At 42.4% G+C, this 18,775-nt stretch overlaps 1 protein-coding gene across 2 annotated transcripts in view; it reads right to left on the bottom strand.

Moving 5' to 3' along the window:
• Positions 1-18,775, bottom strand: part of Dmbt1l1 (deleted in malignant brain tumors 1 like 1) — a 134,440-nt gene that overhangs the window by 62,675 nt on the left and 52,990 nt on the right. The window contains exons 13-24 of one of the 2 annotated variants that reach the window (XM_063279682.1): positions 17,124-17,153; positions 12,393-12,434; positions 12,060-12,131; positions 11,187-11,504; positions 10,339-10,368; positions 9,213-9,530; positions 8,633-8,665; positions 6,490-6,522; positions 4,914-5,067; positions 2,820-3,037; positions 950-1,267; positions 269-295 (exon numbers count right to left, since the gene is read on the bottom strand). In XM_063279682.1, the coding sequence (XP_063135752.1) occupies positions 269-295; positions 950-1,267; positions 2,820-3,037; positions 4,914-5,067; positions 6,490-6,522; positions 8,633-8,665; positions 9,213-9,530; positions 10,339-10,368; positions 11,187-11,504; positions 12,060-12,131; positions 12,393-12,434; positions 17,124-17,153 (1,593 nt within the window). The remainder of the gene's footprint in view (positions 1-268; positions 296-949; positions 1,268-2,819; positions 3,038-4,913; positions 5,068-6,489; positions 6,523-8,632; positions 8,666-9,212; positions 9,531-10,338; positions 10,369-11,186; positions 11,505-12,059; positions 12,132-12,392; positions 12,435-17,123; positions 17,154-18,775) is intronic. The other variant, XM_063279683.1, reaches the window with a different exon arrangement.

Raw genomic sequence — 18,775 nt, 5'->3', positions numbered from 1 at the left:
TGCAGGGCATATAAAGAATCACTGGTTTTTAAATTTCTGATGCACATTGCAACACCTGAGAACTCGACTATTACTGGTAACTAGGGGGTGTTCCTGGAGATTCTAATATAACCAGTCTTGGGAACAGCAGAGGTACTGGGAATCTCAGAAGCTTCCACTGTGCAGCCAGAATTGAAAATCACTGCTCTGGTCACCGTCCTCCAGTGTCTAGGTTCAGGAAACAGGTTTCTCAACTTTGAAGAGACGGAATTTACAGTGTTGTGCTTACCTGTCGGTGAAGGGGTCACCTCTGCATCTGCATGAATGGGAAACAAATGGATTTAGGGAATAAAAGTTAAATTCCAGGGAGAGAAAAATGTTATTTTTTTCTAATGTGGGCGTGTCTCCCTGGGAGAGCAGCATCGCATCTGGGAAAGGTACAGACAACAGGAAAAGCTGATGAAGTGTCACTGGGCATCTGTTTTCAAAACAGTTGGACTTGGCATCCCTATATATCTTGCTAAAGGAGTGTTGCTCTTGTCAATTTAACAGGTCTAGAACAACTTAGGAGGCAAAACTCTGGGCCTTTTGGGCGTTTCTAGATTAGGTTACTGAGGTGGAAAGAGCCACTCTAAATGTAGGTAACACCATTGCATGGGTTGGTGCAATGAAAAGAAGCAAGTTCAGTGCCAGTATTCATCTCTCTGTACTTCCTAAATTCAATCCACTGTGACCAGCTGCCTCAAGCTCTGTCCTCCATGACTTCTCTGTCAGGGTGGATGGCACCTGAACCATGAATCAGAAACAACTCCCTCTTTTAGTAGTTCCTTCTGTCAGGTATTAGGTTTCCAGCAATGGGAGAAGTAACTAACATGGCCATTTTCAACAGAGTCACACCCCTGCTCTGATGGTAGCTTCTATCCATACTAAGATTCCTCACAGAAAGAACCCAATATGGTAGACAGAATACCTGAACAGATAACTCCAGCATCCTCATGGTGGCCACAATTGTGGTCTAACCAGGCAGAGCTGGAACACTGGCCAAAGTGGTTTTCCTTTCCTGAGCACTGAATGTTGTCCAGAAGGATGTTTCCAGAGCCTGGACCAAAGTAGGCACTTCCAGGAGCAGCAATGGCATGGCCACACCCCAGCTGTCTGCATACAACCTCAGCTTCATTCAGGTCCCACAGGTCATCACACACGGTGCCCCAGGCCCCCTGATGGAGGATCTCCACTCGTCCTGAGCACTGTCCAGAGCTGCCTGCCAACCGCAGCACTGGTCTTTCTTCTAAACAGAGGGAGATTCCAGTTTTGAGCATGAGGAGTTTTATGTAGAAAGTGACATTGGATAGAGTTCAGGGACTCTTATGGAAGAGTTAGGGGAAGGAGTGAGGGCCCCAAAGGGGATAGGATCTCCACAAGAAGACCAACAGAGTCAACTAATCTGACCCCTTGAAGACTTTCAGAGACTAAACCACCAACCAAAGAGCACACATGGCCTGGAACTAAGCCCCTTATACATATGTAGCAGATGTGCAGCTCAATCTTCATGTGGGTCACCCAACAACTGGTGCAGGAGTGTCCCTAAAGCTGTTGACTGCATGTGGATCCTGTTCCCTTAAAGGGGCTGCCTTGTCTGCCCTCAGTGGGAGAGAATGTACCTAGTACTGCAGAGACTTAATGTGTGAGAGTGGGGGGTACCCATGGAGCCTCTACCCTCTCAGAGGAGAAGGGGAAGAGGAGTGGGGAAAGGAAGTGTGTGATGGGGAATTGCGGGGAGGGCAGTGGGGTGGGTGGTTATACAGAAGAGTTTGGAGGGAGGAAAGGAAAGGGAGAAATGTTATGATTGTATTATAATCCCCCAAATAAAAAAATAGAAGGAAGGAAGAGAGGGAGAATGGAAGGAAGGAAGGAAGAGATTCTTAGTGGCTGTGCCATGGCCAAGGTCATCACAAGTGCAAACCCTTGAGGTTGTCTTGATTCCATATGAAGCCCAAGGGTTATAGAGTACGACAGAAACTGGGGTTGAATCTCATTCTATTGCCCCTACATGACAATTACTTCACCTCTGTGAGCTGTTTCCTCATTTGTAAAGTCAGGCTTCTATCAAGTGTTTATCGTAGAGGTTCTTGGGATGAATCAGGTAAAACACACATATAAGATACACAGAGCATACCCAGATAGAAATTTCTTTCCTCAGAGACAAACAAACCCAAACTTCTACTTATCTGGTTTTCTGGCATTCTCGAAGAATTATTGGAGTTCCTTCAGAGGGGACCTAAACACCAGCAATCTCACAACTGACACACAGTGTTCCTTGCAGGGAACAAGGAATCTAGTTCTGCAGTGACTAGGTCAAGGCCAACAGGAGTACCCAGGCCTCCAGTCAGGGCGCACCTATGGTTTAAGGCATGCTACTTGTGAGTTGGGTCAACAGGTAAGGGGGGTAAAATCTCGAGGAGTGTTGGACTTCCACGTTTCAGAACTCCGGACAGTTCCTAAAGCTTGCTACAACAGCCTGAAGACCCTTCATAGAGCATGGTTTTCTATGGAAGATGTCTGTCCTTTTATTACTGCCCTTTGTAGCCATTGTACAGGATGTACATTACCATCTGACTGTTGCTTGCTACCTGACCCTCATGGTGAGAAAATCTACCTCTTTGTGATGCTACCACTTCTAGCAGGTGGTGTGTGTGTGTGTGTGTGTGTGTGTGTGTGTGTGTGTGTGTGTGTGTGTGTTTGGGGGTGTGGGTTAAAACTGAACCAGGCTTTTGTGTATAGGAGTGTCAAGTTAGAAATTGTTCTCTATTATCTCCCCAAGGTTACCTGAAGCTTCCTACCTGACTCCTTTCCGTCTTGTGGAATTGCATTGAAGAAAGCATAAAAGCCAGTGTTTGTTGTCATGTAATCACTGCGGAACACAACTGTCAAGATGTCTGAGGAGGAGAAAAATACCACAGCTGATGGGGCACAGAACTTCCCCATGGAGAGTGATGGAATTCTGGGGCCATCGAAGATCTCAACTGAGTCATAGGGACATCCAAGGATATCTTCCAGGCTGTGGGGTGGGGTGGGAGGGACAAGACTGGATATCAGTGGCACAATACCAAATGCTCCATATCAATGTCCCAAAATGTGACAATCTTAGAACATGAAGTATTCATTAGTCTTTCTCAGATGCTTTATTAGGATTCTACTTTCTTTGCTTAGGTAGTATATGAAGTTTATTAATACAAATTTATTCTGAGTTTTAAAGTCATAGTGATTCTGAACAGTCACAAAGATAATATACATTAGGAATTTGTAGTTAATGTTTATTTGGATTTAAAGCAAGTCTGAAGTAGCAGTATTTACTCAGCCATGATTGAGCCATGATTCGGTGCCTGGCCGAGGCTGGTTTATCATGGAAGCCCCTGGTCTTGCTCTATTGCAGCGTGGTGTGCGCCTTGTCAGAGAAGAAAGACCTTGTGAAGATTTTGCTAGAGGAAAAGTTTTGGTGAAGAACTGGGGCTTTAACACCATACAGAGCTGTATCTTTCGTCAATGGGAAAGTTAATTACTCTCCATGGTCTCATTTTCCTCATATCTAATGAGGATGGTAAAGACATTTGTAGGCTACAATGATGCTAGAGCCTGACATAGCCTAGAACCCAGGGTCTATAGAGGTATCTCAGAGGGTAAAGTGTTTGACATTAAATCTGAGTTTAATTCCCAGAACCCTTGTGAAAGTTCTGGTTATGGTGGCCTACCTACTTCAAGAGCTCAAGGCCAATGAGAAATCTCTCTTGGAAAAACAAGGTGAATGGTGCCTGAAAAATGACACCTGAAATGACCTCTGACCTCCACATGAACATAGGTGTAGAAGAAGCAAACAGCCCGGGGTCTAGACCCACAGTCACCATTCTCAAACATCAGCTGTTACTTTCTGGCATGGCCATGAGAAGGTGGCAGTAACTATGGGACATTGTCCTTTTTGTGTCAGAGGAAAGGCATTGTCTATGTCATCTTCTTTCACTTTGGGAAACATTTAGAAAATGAATACCCATGCCCGGAATAGTTGACCAACATGTCTAAGGAGTCTCTTAAAGTCTGTATAAAATATAGACAAGCAAAGGGCTATCCTGAAAGGACATATATTGGTGCTTAGTGTATAAGTTCAATGGTTTTGAATATTTAGGGAATATATTTTGTCGTCCGAGAGGCTCTACCAGCAGCTGACTGAGACAGATGCAGATACTTACAGCCAACTATTGGACTGAGGTGGGGGACCACTATGGAAGAGTTAGGGGAAGGACTGAAGGAGCTGAAGGGGACTGCAACCCCATAGGAAGAACAGCAATATCAACTACCCAGACGCCTCAGAGCTCCTAGAGACTAAGACACCAATCAACGAGCATACTTGGGCTGGTCCATGGGCCCTGCTACATATGTTGCAGAGGACTGCTTTGTCTGGTCTCAGTGGGAAAGGATGCACTTAATCCTGTAGAAACTTAATGCCCCAGGGAAGGGGATGCTAGTGGGGTGAGGTTGGAGTGGATGGGTGGGGGGTACTCTTTCAAAGTGAAAGAAAAGAAAGGGGGAATGGACTGAAGAACTCATGGAGGGGGAACCAGGAAGGAAGGCAACATTTGGAATGTAAATAATTAAAATTATTAGTAAAATAATTAGACAAGATTATTAAATAAAAATTTAAAGACAAATTTCCAAAGCTGAGCTGTGTCAAAAACACTGATAAATGACTAACTGGATTTTTCTAGCTAGAGGAGAACTACTGGATTCCACTACAAAATTAATTCAGACTTGACCTCGGAAATGCTGTTGTGTTTTAGGCTCCTGTGCTTTTCTCTCACTAAAGAAAATGTCTTTACCACAGCCAAGAAAACAGCCAGTTATTTTATTCAGATTGAACCCTCTCTTTAAAACTAGTTTCTTACTTCAAATTCGGAATCATGAGTTCTATGCGAAAATTCTTCTCCACATGGATCTCCCAAACACATTGGATGTCTGTTGGATAGTTTTCTGGATACTGTGGACTTGTAAATGAACCAGAGAGGCTGGAAATGACTCCTCCACAAGAGTTACTTCCTCCTGAAATAAGGAAAAGGATGTCATGTTGCAGTCACATGGTGTCATTGAGTGATCTTAGCGATGACCAGCTCACAGACACTGTGACAAACAAGTCAAGTGTGGTCAGGTGGCAGTTGGCCTTGGTGAGCTGAAACCATTCAATCTAATTCTGATGGCTCAAAAGTATCATCACATGAGAACTCCCGGTCTTCCCTCTGCTCCCACCATCTGCAAAGAGATACCCAACTCGTCTGCTATGTTTACTGCATCTTTCCTCTCCAAAGGGAAAGAATCTTTGCTTGCTGGGAGGAAGATAAGGCTCTGCATCATGAGAGACAGGAGAAGAACGTCACAGACACAGACTGTCTGACTTTGAGAAGGTTTGTGAAGCAAGAGTGCAGAACAACTTCAGAGTCTGATAAGTCAGGGAAAGAAAGAGATCATGGGCATAGTTGATGGCCTATGACTGGGACCACCTCTCAGCACACAGTAAGCACTTTGCTAGGTCATGGTCACTTATTTTAACACAGTGTGTTCAGACTGGGACTTGTAGATTTGGGGATTTATGAAAGTTAAACTAGACAAAGATCTAGTTCTTCCACAGTCACTGTCAACTTAGCATGAAAAGACATAGCCCTACACAGGTATACTAGGCATCATGCTGCCTTAAAAAAGTAGATAACAAAATCATCCAGTTATATGGAGGGACTTTGAAAGCACAATACACTTCATTTGTACCTAATTTTTATGATGCTGCTTGACGTTTCTTCTTTTTCACCTCTATGACCACCTTGTAATCCTCCCAGGCTCCCACAGGTTTCTAATCTTTCCTAAGATGGACCTGGGAGCTGATTCTAGGTATCCTACACTTCTGCCCCTTATTATATTCTGGGATGGGAAAAAGCTGGAATCAAATCCAAGGGACTGCACAAGTGCTCTCTACCAGAGCCCATCCCCAGTCCTTTTTGTAGAGACAGAATCTTATGGTGTAGCCAAAGATGGCCTTGACCTCAAACCCTCCTGTTGGTACCTCTCAAGTAACAAGATGACAACTGTGTGCCACCATACTCCTCCCTCTGCTGATCACATCTTTAGGTTATAACAATAGGGTCAAGACACGTATGTGTGATGGCAGATGAAAACCAGGTGTCTATCTTTGAGCATCCACTCCAGGGCTGTGCCTGGACAAGGCAGGCTTAGTGTGAGTCAGATGGACTGCAGAACCACATCTACTAACTTACTGACTTCTTGTCTACTTTGTCCTGGGAAGATCCACAGCCTTCCTTTCCCTCATGTTTCTCCTAATACATAGTCACCATTTACAGAGTGGCAGCAGAGGAATAAGTCCCTCACCCACATGCCAGGGGCTCTGTTGTGCTACATCCTTGGCCCTTGCCTGGAATCTGACGACATGGAGTTACCATTGTCATAAAATGTGACTACCTGTTAGTGGATCCTGAGAAGTTGGAGGAGGACCTGGAAGGAAAAAAAGAAGACAATAATGACTTCCGGGGGGGGGGAATCTTTAGTCTCATCTACAAGCTAGTGCATGGTGAATGGCTTCCTTCAATGTATTTGGTGCTAACTTAGAAGAGTCTGGAGCTGCTAAGTGAACATTCTCTACAATTCTATGGCAGATCAAAGCCAACCAGTAATACTTGGACATGCCTCTTATCATCACTTATCACCAGATGAGGACTAGGGTCCCTCCCTTGAACCTGAGTAGGCTCTGTAATTGCTTTGAATAGGATATGGTAGAAGCCATGCTATGTCTTAAGGAACTATTGACATACTTCCTGCTTCTGAGCCTGAGGCTTAATTCTACAGCCTCGTATCATCCTACCTCTGGAAGAGGCTGGATGGAGAGGCCCGAGACTCCCTGGAAAGGAAGAGGGCTCACCTTTGCAGCTGCATTCACAAAGGCACCGATGATGTATACGAAGCTATCCTGAGCTATCCAAGTCATAATCCAGGTAAATAACACTGAGACCCTAGCTTGATTGTCTGAAGAGCAGAAGAATCTCCCAGCTGAGCCCTGCCCAAAGTCCTAACACATAAAACCATGGCATGTAACTGTCTTAAACCACTAGATTTTGAGGCCACAATGAATAACCAGAATGGATCCTTCCTCATTTCTTTATCACCCATACAATTCCTGCTAAATGAGAAAACTACAGACAACACTTTACTGAATAGCTGCTGTTGGAGATTTAGCTCAGTGGTAGAGTGCTTGCCTGGCAAGCACAAGGCCTTGTGTTCAGTCCTCTGGTCTGAGAAATTTGAAAAATTCTCCCTATCCTTGACCTTAATCATGGCCTTGTGGCTTTAGACAGCACTTCTCAGTAACACATAAGGTGCCCTTACCTTGGACACCCAGCACTCATTAAGGTCTCCTCCAGGCAAATGCCAAAAGAGGTGCTTCTTTCAATGACCCGTGACTTGCATGCTCTCTGCAACTTACCTTTGGAAAGGGTAAATTCAACTTTCCCTCAAGATAAATCTTACAAGCTTTCTCTCCTACTGGAGAGAATGTGAGAGGTATTGGGAGAGCAGGGAAAGGAAGAGATACTTTCTCTAAGCTGTTCCTGATAAAGATAGTGTGGGGCAGGCTTTGGATCTCCCTTATCCTCAACCACAGGGATTAAGTAATTAATGTATCAAGAGTCCTTGCATCATACCTATCAATGTTTTGGACAGAGCTTGCAATTAAAAGAAATATATTTTCTTCCACCTCCAATGTCATTCTAGAATTTACAGTATTAGTCTGATTTTCCTAATACGTGTATATATATACATGTCATATATAAATATAAATATATTTAAAAACTTGATTCTCCCATTAATTTGCTTAATGATCAAAATTGCTTAACCTTGCTTAAATATTCCTTCTGAAAACAGAATGTGTGTCTTTAAAGGAATTTTCTTGGTGCCAAGCAATAACCTGAACAAACTGTCCCCCCATCTTTACTATAGTGTAGTCTGATCTGGGTGTCCTGGGCCTATGTGTGTATGGCAAGTATTTGAGGTCAAGTGTACTGGCAGTTTGGCCATATCCCTTGAATAGCTGAAAAGTGCTTGGCTAACTTTCTGTGTGTCTGTTTATCTGGAAAACATAAGTGATCAAAATATCGTCCTAGAGGAAATTAAGAGCTGGAGGAGGTCCCTGATTTATAAAGATTTGACATGTTACTTTTCATGAAGGAGAAATTTTGCTTCAAAATTTGAATTTCAATGTTTTCCGCAGGTCACACATGTGATCTGATCCTCCCTTGAGATGCTGGACCTCAGCAGTGAGCTCCCAGGCACCACAGATAGCGAGAATGCAGGATGGGTGCTCTCTGTATAAAGTTGCTGAACCAGAACATTCAGAAGCTTAGCTAAGTGGGGTGCATTCTCTGACTTACAGTGGCTTTACAGTGGGCTTTGGAGATATAACTCCATCATAAGTTGAGAAATGTCCATCTATACATGTATGAAGAGCTCAGGATGCCTGGCTCTTAGCATTTTTTAAAAGGGTATTTGGTACTGTTTCCACAGTTTTTTCCTGAGTGGGAAGTTTCCTTAACTAGGAGAGCAGTGGACATACCTGGTGGCATAGGTGGAGGAGGGGCACCTGAATCTGTATACAGAAAGAAAAGCAACAGGTCATTCTTTTTTATGAACTCAAAGGATGGAAGTTGATGTGACAAGAGGGAGATGGTGAATAAGAGGGACAGACTCATGACCTTTCTGGGTTCAGACACCAGTTTCTAGAACCAACAATTGGGCCCCCTCATCGAACGTGAGTTCTTGACTTAGAAAACTTAGCCCAGCCATTAGGTAGGCTGTGTATCACGGTGGGCAGAGCTAAGTTACTCATGTTACCCCTGTGCAGAATTTCTGGGGGACTCTTAAAAGTGCAGGCTCCTGAGTTCCTTCCCAAACCTACTCAGTGATAGTTTCTTAAAGGAGAGACTCTAGAACCTTTATTATAATGCCTCAGAGTGGTGCCCATAGATATCCTAGACCTCCCATAACTACCAAGAGCTACTCATGACAAGGTATGTGTCTGCACCCAGGACTTGGTCTTTAAGGGTTGTTTAAAGAATCAAATGGGTGGATGTAAAATTTCACACATGAAGGGCAGTTTCAAAATTCCTTCAGTTGCATAGGAAGAGAATGAATACCTGAGCAGATAACACCAGCATCCTCATGGTGCCCACAGTTGTGTTCAGACCATCCCGAATGTGGACACTGGCTGAGGTAATGTTCCAGTCCGGAACACTGAAGATTGTCTAGGAAGATGTCTCCTGAGCCTGGGCCAAAGTAAGCCTCACCAAGACTAGAAACAGCCTGCCCACACTCTAGCTGGCGGCATACAACCTCAGCTTCATTTGAACCCCACAGGTCATCACATATGGTGCCCCAGACTCCCTGGTGGAGGATTTCCACTCGTCCTGAGCACCGACTGGAGCCACCCACTAGGCGAAGTTCTGGCCAGTCTCCTGCAGAGAGAGAGAGAGAGAGAGAGAGAGAGAGAGAGAGAGAGAGAGAGAGAGGTGATATGAGTTCCCACACCCAATACCTTCACCTGGAATCCTGCAGTACTGTCCTTGGGTGTTCATTAATCCTCACGTTTACCATGGATTTCTGAGTGCAGTTTGCAGGGGTTGCAGCAAATTTTGCTTCACTAGACTTTTTTGTTTCCTGTGTTAGCCACGGATTGTATAGCCATAGACTCTTAGGGAACCTGAGTCTATTCACTTGGGAAATATAAACACTGTACAATGTACTGTTCCACACTCTGATAAATACAACAAAAGCAAAGACAGGATGTTAGAGGATAATGACAGAGAGGAGATCCTGGCAGACACCCTTTAGAAATGTGAAAAGGAGCTAGTGAGTAGAAGAGCCAAAACAAACAAACAAACAAACAAACAAACAAACCAACCAACCTTTGGACCAGAGAGAAGAGTACAGGCAAGAAGCCCTAAGGAGCCATGTCACTTCATAATAGACCTTTTCTCTTGGTGTTATGCCAGTGAGGAAAATGACCAAACATGTAGCCTATTTTTAGGTAACATGTGACTACTTTGCAAATGATGGATACACATGTGAACACACATGCATAGACACAGAACACATCACATTTGAAAAAGCGAAAAGAATCCCAGCCAGACTTTCCCGGGGCATTCCATAACAGTTTTTGCAGTCTGAAGAAGGCGTGAACTCAGCGGTAAAAGACCAAACAGCCCAAAGATAAAGCCAAAGGCAGCCGATATTTAAGTCCCACCTATAAAAGACACCACTGACCTGGAACATGGGACAGAGGTTTTTCAGCATCTATAAGTAAGAAAAACAAATAGATCGATATTTGGAAGAAATCCAGGCTTTAATAACAGAAGATAAAGTTTAATTATACTCTTATTTGTATTGATTAATCTATCCTCAATCCCTTTAAAGAACAGGATACCAGAAAAACCAAATTTATCAATAGGTCTAAAATAAGCTTCTCTCTGGGGTGTAAGTTTATTACAGCAAAGTGAGAAAATGGACAGATATAGAAGGTTGTGGTTTGAATAGTATCTGTTCCCAGGAGCCCAAGCCTATTTACTGGAGAAATAGATACATTAGTAACATGTATTATTCAGTGTGGGCAGCTCCGTGCACTGCAAGCACATTCTATTGACAGTGACTGATTCTTTGTAGTCACATCTGCGATTGTAGCTGTTTAAAGACATGGCATAGCTAGCAGGAGACATCCTAGAGGGAACCTATTTACTCCCAACTACTCATGCATATAAACCAGGGTATTTAAAAAAGGGGACAATTAAAATTAGTCACTTCCCAGAGTTATGTATGACTAAGGAGAATAGTGAGATGTACATTTTTCTGTTGGGTAATAAGCCAGGACTTTGTCAAAGACATCTTTGCACTCAAAGAGTCATCAGCCTTCTAGTTTCTTAAGTGAAGAGACTGGGACTCTGATGTTGCACAAATACAGTCTGGAAGTTCACTGCAGCTCTGAGAGCCAGTCCCATGTGGCCCTGGCCTCCCTGCAGCAGGCTACTGCCTCTGTATTCAGACACATTCTTTGCACATTTCAGCAAAGCAGACATTGCTAATGATTACTGCCAAATGAGAAACTTAAACAAGAGTACCTGAGCAGATGACACCAGCATCTTCATGGTGGCCACAGTTGTGATCTGACCAGCCAGAATGGGCACACTGACCCAGGAAGTGCTCCACCCCAGCACATTGGAGGTTATCTAGGAAGATATCTCCCGAGCCAGGGCCAAAGTAGGCCTTGCCAAGGGCAGACACAGCCTGACCACACCCCAGCTGTCTGCATACGACCTCAGCTTCATTCAGGTCCCACAGGTCATCACACACAGTCCCCCAGACTCCCTGGTAGAGGATCTCCACACGCCCTGAGCAGCGATTGGAGCCACCCACTAGCCGCAGCTCTGGCCAGTCCCCTGCAGACAGAGACCTAGTGACTGTTGTCATCTGGGAGCATGACACCTTTCCATGAGATGTTTGAGCTGCCCTCTCCTGTATTCTATTAGATAAAGAAAACCTACTAGAGTCAGCCAACTAGTCAACCCCAGATGGAGTGTGACAAGTCATGGGGTTGTCAATAGCATCTAAGGTGTACAAAATCCACTAATTACTATCTGTTATGTGAGAAACATGCACAAATCTATTTGGACTAAATGCAGAAAAAATGAAACTTGTACAAAATTTTTTTATTTTTATGAGACATTTTCTAGTGTCACTTTTATGGTAGCTCGAGTTTGTGCAGCAGGGTGTTGGCATGCCAACCTTATCTGTGAAGGAACTGAAAGTAGAAAAATCAAAAGAGATCCCCCTGAACTCTACTTGTGGCAAACAACGTGTCTATCTATTCAAGGCTTTTGTACCCCATGCTTCAGAAGTGCCTTATTCTTTTTCTGTGGTCTAGTTCATTGTTCTGAGGCTCTGCCCATCTTGGAAAAATCAATTAGCGACTGAGATGGGGAGGCTAACTATACCTGAGTCAGGCACGGGAAGAGGTGAGACATTCCCACTAGGAGTATGTGTAGGCTGTGCAGGCTTTGAGAATTCTGAAAGGCACAAAGTCAAAACCAAACAATAATAATAGCAATAACAACAAAACAACCTGTTTATTCAGGATATGAGAGCTGGAAGACTGTAGGGATTTGCAATGATCCTAAGTCCTAGAGTAGAGTCATTGGTCCATTTTCAAGCAAATAGGCTGTATGTAGTTCTAGTATTTCACACATGAAGCAGGTACAGAAAGTATCGATATGGGTTCTGAGAGAAAGAGATACTTGGTACTCAAATGGGTGCCTTCTGGGACTTACGTGGTCTTTCTGTTACCATCTTGGAAGTTGCTGTGGGTATAGCTGTGAAGACAAGATGAAGGTAGACTTAGGAAGTCAAGGACACCATACTTAGATCACTCTTCATTGAACACCCAGGTCCTCCTTGATTCCTTCACCTTCTCACTTCTAAAATAAATAATATCCTAAGCTACCCATTTCTTCACATGGGTCTCATGCTGCCCAGAACTATGGAAACCAACTGAAATGACAGACCCCTCTGCCTCTTCTTCAAAATATAATTTGTGCTAAAATGTAAACACTCATACATTGTTTCCTGGAAGGGACCTTCCCCCATTTTCTGACTTGCTTCTTGCTTCTTCTTGTCTTAATTTCAACTCAATGTCCATTGTAGAGCTATTTCTGCCTCTTCAGTTAGTTTTGTTTCCATGATCTCTTTACCAGCATGTTAGTTACTGGTTTATAAGTATATATATATATATATATATATATATATATATATATATATATATATATGGCTGGAGTGATGGCTGAGTGGTTAAAAGCAGTGGCTGTTCTTCCAGAAAACCCAAGTTCAATTTCCAGCACCACAGAGTAGCTGACTACAGTCTGTAATTCAGCTCCAAATGATTTGACACCCTCACACAGACATGCATGCAGGCAAGACATCAATATACATAAAACAAAAAATCCTTTTTTCAAAGAAGTATATATGTGATTTTCATAAGTTGATTTGATATGTGTCACTTCGCTAAAGGTCTTGAAAATTTCTAGAAGTTTCCTGTTGGCACTTTTGGATCCTCATGTTTGATGTCAATCATCTGCAAGTAGGGATAATTTGACTTCTTCCTTCCCTATTTGTATCCTTGGAATCCCTTTCTCTTGTCTTATTTCTCTAGCTAGTGCTTCAAGAATAGTGGACATCCCTGTCAGGAGCCATCATAGGACACTAGCAGGTGATCTTGGTCTGCTTTGAATTAATAAATAATCCACACAGATTTGCTCCTATAGGCAAGGCCCAGGAGAAAATCATTTTAGGAAAGATTCCTGCTATTAATAATCTTTTCTGTTATTATTACACATATGAAAATCATTAGGTATCAGCACACAATTTTGAGCAGATCTCTGCAGAACAACAAAGATGTACTGTCTATTAGTGATGCTATATAGACAAAAATATAACTTCTTAATTCTTAATGATGGTCCTATAAGAATTCTTAAAATTGTAACAGTATTTATTAAACTCTTTTATAATGGGACTGCTATTAAGTCCTTTCTGATAGTCAAGACTGCAAAATGAGAACTCTATCAGTCTCCCATGTGTCACCAGTTAATTGTTTCTACTACTCAGACTTTCTACTACTCAGAGCACATTCCAAGAGGTTGTAAAACCATTAATAAAAGGTCATAAAAAGGGAACTATGATTTATTACAGGTGCTAGGGCAGAAGATCAAATATTGACTGGGTTTATCTATAAAAAACTTCATTAATAACTTAGTTACATTTTTAACTCTCCTTGAACTTGTGAATCTATGACAGATGACAAATATTTAGACAAATAATTACTTCTAATGGATGTGCATGTTTACAACATTCTCTGTTGTAAACGTCTTATTTGATTTATGATTTAAATTTGTGTGTAAACTTGTGGTGAAAGATGTATAAGTGCTGAGGACAAAGAGAAGAAGCTCATGAATTTCCCTTGCCCCACTTAGGATTTTCCCACTTGCACTCTTTTTGGAGAGCGTTCATAGGAGACTTTTTACAACTTAGAAATAATGCTTAATTAACTTTTCAAAGTGTCCTGTTTTGTGTGTGTGTGTGTGTGTGTGTGTGTGTGTGACTTCAACTAGCAGGTTGAAAGTTAGAGGTGTGGAATTCCTAAGGAGTGAGAACAAAGGCTACTTTACTTAGCCTCTTGCTGTTTTACTATGAGGTGCTAAGTGCCAGACTGTAGTTTCTGGCCTCAGAGGAACTCAGAAGGCAGGTCAGCTACAGTAGCAAAGTAGCTTAGACTTAGATAAGTATACTTTTTATTACTATACATCAACCCTAAATATCTCTAAAGGCAAGGTCTTACTCCCATATCTCATAAGACAAAGTCTTACCCTCCTCCGCTGACGCTCTTCCCCCTCTGCTGCTTCAAGGGGAAATAAGAACAGAAAGAAAAACCCCACCAGGGCTGGCTTCCAGCACAACCTAGCCTCATTTCTGATTTTTAGGAAACTGATTTAAGGTTTTCTCATTTTAGGATGATGTTGGCTATAGGTTTGTCAAGAATAGATTTTATTATGTTAATGTATGTTCCCTTCAGTCTTACTACATCTGAAACTTTTATTGGGAGCTATACTAATTTTTTCCAAATGTCTTTCCTGCATCTATTGAGGGGATCATGTGATTTTGTCTATAATTCCTTTAAATGGTTTATTACATTTATGAATGACTTACACATGAACCATTCCTGCATCTCTAGGACAAAACCAATATTATCATGGTGGGTGATCTTTCAGATATGTGTCTCTATTCAGTTTGCTAGTATTTTGTTGAGAATATTTTTTTAATTACTTATTTTATGTATGTGAATACACTGTAGCTGTTTTCAGACACACCAGAAGAGGGCATTGGATCCCATTACAGATGGTTGTGAGCCACCATGGGGTTGCTGGGAATTGAACTCAGGACCTCTGTAAGAACAGTCAGTGCTCTTAACCACTGAACCATCTCTCCAGCCCCCTTTGTTGAGGATTTACATTTATGTTCACTGGGGACACTATCCTGTAATTTTATTTTCTTTTTTTACCTGTTTTTTTCCCCCAAGTAATAGAAGGCATCAGAGAAGGAGATCTAAAGTAATTCTTCTGGTTCTAGTTTTCTAATGTTTTTAAAGTATTGGTTATAGATCTATCTAAAAAGTTTGGTAGAATTCTTCTGCGAATCTACCTGGGCATTTTTTGAGGCTATTGTTATTATCATCATTATTATTGCTATTACTGCTTAAACTTGCTTATTTCTTATGAGTCTTTATAAGTTGGTGATCTTCTATTGGCTTAACTTTAGTGGTTTGGAAGAATTTAGAAATTTGTTCATATCTTTTTAAAAATTATTTTATTTATTTACATTCCAGCCTTCGCCCCCTCCCAGTCCCCCTCTCACAGATACTCATCCCATTCCTCCTCCCCCTTGTCTCTGAGAGGGTGTCTTCCCTCTCCTGCCACTACTTGTCATCTCCCCTCCCTGGGGCCTCAAGTATCTCAAGGATTAAGGGCATCTTCTCTCACTGAGACCAGACCAGGCAGTCCTCTGAAGGAAAGGTGGTCTCCAGAAATGAGCCCAACTTGGGATTCATTTCATAGGGGGCGGGGCACCAAGACCTGACACTATTGCTGATGCCTACAGAAAGGAATCTAGCCTGGTTGTCCTCTGAGAGGCCCTACCAGCAGCTGACTGAAACAGACACAGATACTTACATCCAACTATTGGACTGAAGTCAGGGACCCTTACAGTTGAATTAGGAGAAGTATTGAAGAAGCTAAAGGGTAGGGTAACCCCATAGGAAAACAGCAGTCTCAACTAACCCAGACCCCTGAAAGCTCCCAGAGACTGAGTCACTAACCAGGCATCAGACATGGGCTGGTCTGAGGCCCTGGCACATGTACAGCAGAAGACTGCCTGTTCATTTCTTTTATAATTTTATCTTAATAAAGTTTTTTAAATATAAGTTTTTAAAATCCTAATAGGTCTTTAAATACATATTTCCCTATATTATTCTGAATTTCCTTGTTCTATGCCATAGTAGTTCCATGTTCATTTCTAATTCTATTAACTTGGATAATCGACTTTCTTTTGGTTAGTTAAGCCAAGGGTCTATTGCTCTTATTCATCTTCTTGAAGAACCAGCTCTTTGATCTGTTGACTCTTTGTACTGTTTTCTTTGTTTCTATTTTATCAATTTCTGATCTTTATTATTTCTAGGATGCAAACCTCCGGGAGCATCTGTGAGGCCATTGCCATAGATGACAATGAATTGAGAAGACACTTCCTACACATAGGTATGGCCTTTTCATAGGTTATGACCCCAGGCTGAATAAAAAGTGAATGTCTGCATTAATCTCTCTTTGCTTCCTGACTCTGGATGCCATGTGAGCTCCACTTGCCACAGCTAGAGCCACTGCGTGCCCTCCCAGGCACGGTAGGCTGCACTCCAAACTGTGAGCCAAAGTGAACCTTCCTCCCTTAAGTTGTTTTTTGTCAGGTATTTTGTAATTCTTTTAAAAAAGAAAAGTAACTAATATACTTCTGCTGTATTAACTTTTGATGTGGAATATCTAATTAAGTATGTCTTACCTTGATTAAAACCAAGGAATTTGAAATTAATTAGACAATTATCAGCATAAGGTGCCCTGGTGGTTGAGTAAATATAACTTGGTTCCAGTGTGACTGGGCATTGGATTCATGCAGAAACCCTGCAGAGAGGTTCTGTCAGCTGAGACTTGAACTAGGAATTAAGAAACCGGAGAATGGAAGCAAAGGTTGACAGTAAAATCACCATGAAGGCTGGGCATGGCAGTGTACTTAGGAAGCAGAAGCAGGTGGATCTCTCTGAGTTTGAGGCCAGCCTGGTCTATGCAGTGAGTTTCAGGACAACCAGGGATGCTTAGTAAGACTCCATCTTTATAAAAATCATCAGGATTGGGCACAGAGGAAGAAACATGAACTAAAAATGACAGGTAATGACACAAGAGTTGACTCACTGATCAGATACGGGGTCTTCGTTGTTACTTCTGCAAAAACAAGAAAACTACAATCAACAGATATATGATCCCAATTATGGAGACATTTGACCCATTGTTTGGTTCAGAGCATCTCCTCTGTCTTACAGCTTGCTTGGCGAGTTTGCTCATCATTTACTAAAGGCCCCAGGGAGTGTTCTTAACACCAACTTAGACAAAACAGATATGAGGCCTGACTGGTATTTATAGGTAGAGAATAGTGTAGAACCCCAGGTAATTAGTGAACCTCTGAGGCCTCCATTTCCTCTCTGTAAAAAAGAATGATACATGGGTTTGTATAAGCATAACATACACAAGGAGCTTATCCATGATAGGAGATAGATGAGCAGTAAACATCAGGTGTTATTGTGAATATTTGGCTCATAGTTGTTGTAATTGATCTTACTAACATATACACTGTGCTTTAACAGAGACCCTCAGCTTAGCATCTGCCTTCCCAGCATGCACTGCATCTCATTTCCAACACTAATCTTTTTTCCATCTTTATTAACTTGAGTATTTCTTATTTACATTTCGATTGTTATTCCCCTTCCCAGTTTCTGGGCCAACATCCCCCTAACCTCTCTCCCTCCCCTTCTATATGGCTGTTCCCCTCCCATCCTCCCCCCATTAACGCCCTCCCCCCAACGATCACGTTCACTGGGGATTCAGTCTTGGCAGGACCAAGGGCTTCCCCTTCCACTGGTGCTCTTACTAGGATATTCATTGCTACCTATGCAGTTGGAGCCCAGGGTCAGTCCATGTATAGTCTTTGGGTAGTGGCTTAGTCCCTGGAAGCTCTGGTTGGTTGGCATTGTTGTTCATATGGGGTCTCGAGCCCCTTCAAGCTCTTCCAGTTCTTTCTCTGATTCCTTCAACTGAGGTCCCGTTCTCAGGTCAGTGGTTTGCTGCTGGCATTCGCCTATGTATTTGCTGTATTCTGGTTGTGTCTCTCAGGAGAGATCTACATCTGGTTCCTGTTGGCCTGCACTTCTTTGCTTCATCCATCTTGTCTAATTGGGTGGCTGTATATGTATGGGCCACATGTGGGGCAGGCTCTGAATGGGTGTTCCTTCTGCCTCTGTTCTAAACTTTGCCTCCCTATCCCCTCCCAAGGGTATTCTTGTTCCCCTTTTAAAGAAGGAGTGAAGCATTCACATTTTGGTCATCCTTCTTGAGTTTCATGTGTTCTGTGCATCTAGGGTAATTCAAGCATTTGGGCTAATAGCCACTTATCAATGATCCAACACTAATCTTACTCCTCATAAGTTCTTGTGCAGTTTATCTATGAACAGCCTACCATTAGGTAAATTCAAAATGGATCTGCCCTGGTGTTTGCAGCCTACAGTGGTCCTGTCTTTTCTATTTTTCCTTTTTGATGTGAACATGTGTGTCTGTGCAGCACATTCTAGCACACACACTATTTTATTGGTGTGCTTTAAACTAGTATATTCCATTGACCCTCCAACTTTGTCTCATATGTTAATCTTGACCTCCTTATTGGTGTGCACAAGCCTGAGAGAGGTCCTAGAGGGAACAGGTTCACTTTCTCTGTACTATCTAAAACACCCATACAAGAAAAGAGTCAGAGAATACTATTGGAAATGAGTCCCTAATGGCCCAGTTTCTGTTGT

This window comes from Rattus norvegicus, chromosome 1 (assembly GCF_036323735.1).
Source record: "Rattus norvegicus strain BN/NHsdMcwi chromosome 1, GRCr8, whole genome shotgun sequence".
In the NCBI taxonomy this organism is placed as follows: domain Eukaryota; kingdom Metazoa; phylum Chordata; class Mammalia; order Rodentia; family Muridae; genus Rattus; species Rattus norvegicus.
This window is presented reverse-complemented; position numbering and strand designations above follow the sequence as displayed.